Consider the following 2,229-nt stretch of genomic DNA (forward strand, 5'->3'; position numbering starts at 1 on the left):
GTAGAACATTCTTGCTCCTGGTTCTTCTGTTGGGATCCAATTAGTTTACCCTAAGAAAGTCAATGACAACCTTAACCCTAATCACCTAGGTCCCCAGGGCCTGAGGAGTCCAGGGTGTTGGGCCACAGACACTCAGTACCTGTTTAACATTCAAAACAGATTCTTGCCCAGTTTAAAAAGCACAGCTCATCGTGTCCCAGCTTCCATTCCTCATGTCCCCAATTCCATTTCTGTACTAAGAACAGCGTAAGTGTGATGACAGATGGACACAGGGGCCTGGGTGTCAGGAATGGATGCACACGGGGCTGCCACCAGCTGGGTGTCTGCGCAGGACCCATGGCTATTCAGCTCCAGTCCACTGTCACCGGAAAAGGGAGCAGACCCCTTACCACCCAAGAGTCCAGCATGAACAGTAGTGACAGCGTTCCGTTTTTTAAGTTTAAATACTTCTGTGAGCGCTCAGCACAGCCGTTAAGAGCCTTCTCTGCAGTCTGATCTGGGCCAACAGTGGGAACAAAGGGAACAGCTGTCCATGTCGGGTGGTGCGTCCCAAGGCTCTGCACACAGGGTGCCAAGGGCCTCTGGCCTTTGAGATGAATGCTCCGATTTCTGGCGCTCCACAGACTCTGATTATGCAGAGGCAGCCAGACTGATTGCCACTCTCTTCCCTCAGTCTACCCCAGTTACTGTCCCAACATGTCGCCGTCAGCTTTGTTCCCTTCTTGCCTTCACCAGCAGAGAGAACTGTTCCCTGGACAGAGGACAACTCGTGGCCTGGCTTACTGGTTCTTCTACCCTTCCCATGCCAGCCACCAACGTTTCCCTTCCTTCCACACCATCCTAACCCCCAAACTTCCAAAGGCCCCTGAGCCATCAACTCTGGCATCTGACCCACCTTCAGCTCTCCCCAGGCTCAGTGCCATCTCCTCCAGGGAGCCCTCCCTACATCAGCGCCTGGGGAGCTTCACCGAGCAAACTGTCAGACTCACAGTAACATAGGCCTTGGCACACGGGCAGGAAGGAGCTCTGAGTGACCTGTGCTCCTCCAGGGTCACCAGTCTTTCCTAGTCAGTAACAGTTCGGGGACAGACGCATGGGGAAACTCAAATCTTTACATTTAAAATCTTTTATTTTGAGATCTTAAAAAAAAAAAACCAAACAAACCCCAAACAGCTGGAAAATTGATAGGACAAGTCCTTGGGATAGGTCTGGAATCCAGGGAACAGGATGAACCACAAGCAGGACCGCGTGGGTCTGCAGCACAGAGATGGAGGTCCTGAGGCCTTTGGGCATGTTGGACTTGAAGGGAGGGAGGCAGTCACTTAAAAAAATATATATACTGTACACATCTTATGCAGCACTCGGAGGGGGTGGGCGTGTTTCATCCCACTTCCTCCAGGGACTGCCGCCCCCTTGCAGGTTCCCCCTTGCAGGTTCCCCCTTGCAGGTTCCCCCTTGCAGGTCCACCGGCTTGGCCGGCAGTACATGCTGGAGCTGGCCATCATCTTCTGTTGAGGGAGGCAAGTTAACAAGTCCAGTCCCAGATTACACTGGCCAGAGCTCAGAGGTCAGGGAACAGTCATACTGACAAAACTCTAGGAGAAGAAAACAAGCCAGGCCAGGAGGAAAAAGTCAAGGGAGAGGCAGCAGCTTTGCTCAGGGCGTTCTTTGCATGCTGCTGCTGTACCCGCTACCAGTGTCCCTCAGTCCCACTGACCCCGGGGAACGGAGTTGCTGTCTCTCTAGCTCCCTCCATTTGGGCCCACCCAGCTATCCAGAAAGGCAAGAAAGAGTCAGGTACCTGTTCTATGTGCTGGCCCTCACACGGCAGGCTCGGCTGTCTTCTTCTGTGAGGAAAGAAGGGCAACAAGGTCTCAGTGCTGTGGGTTCTCATCTCACGGACTGTCTCAGGAGCCACACTCCTGTAGCTCCCACCGCTAGGCTTTCCTGTACTGCCAGCCCTGGGCCGAACAGCCTTGGCCTCATGAAGCGGATGGCTGTTTCTTCAGTGAGCACCCCTCCTGGCCAGGCCATGTAGGCCAGGCACATGCTCAAACCCCCTCTTCTCCTCTGGAGAAGCTGGACAGAGCCTACCCAGTTTCCTACCTGTGGTGGTCTCTCCTATCACCCCTCCCCTGCTCTTCCTCACAAGGTCCATTAAAACTTGAGCCTGCCGGGCAGTGGTGGCGCACGCCTTTAATCCCAGCACTCGGGAGGCAGAGGCAGGCG

The 2,229-nt window shown here is 54.2% G+C and overlaps 1 protein-coding gene across 4 annotated transcripts in view; it reads right to left on the reverse strand.

The window, feature by feature from the left end:
• Window positions 1–1,116: 1,116 nt before the first annotated feature.
• Tcof1 (treacle ribosome biogenesis factor 1) overlaps window positions 1,117–2,229 on the reverse strand; it is a 32,277-nt gene continuing 31,164 nt past the window's right edge. For all 4 annotated transcript variants that reach the window (XM_013349626.2, XM_026783558.1, XM_026783559.1 and 1 more), the window contains exons 25-26: window positions 1,802–1,847; window positions 1,117–1,595 (exon numbers count right to left, since the gene is read on the reverse strand). In XM_013349626.2, the coding sequence (XP_013205080.1) occupies window positions 1,821–1,847 (27 nt within the window). In that variant the 3' untranslated portion in view covers window positions 1,117–1,595; window positions 1,802–1,820. The remainder of the gene's footprint in view (window positions 1,596–1,801; window positions 1,848–2,229) is intronic.

Source organism: Microtus ochrogaster, chromosome 18 (assembly GCF_000317375.1).
Source record: "Microtus ochrogaster isolate Prairie Vole_2 chromosome 18, MicOch1.0, whole genome shotgun sequence".
Taxonomy (NCBI): Eukaryota; Metazoa; Chordata; class Mammalia; order Rodentia; family Cricetidae; genus Microtus; species Microtus ochrogaster.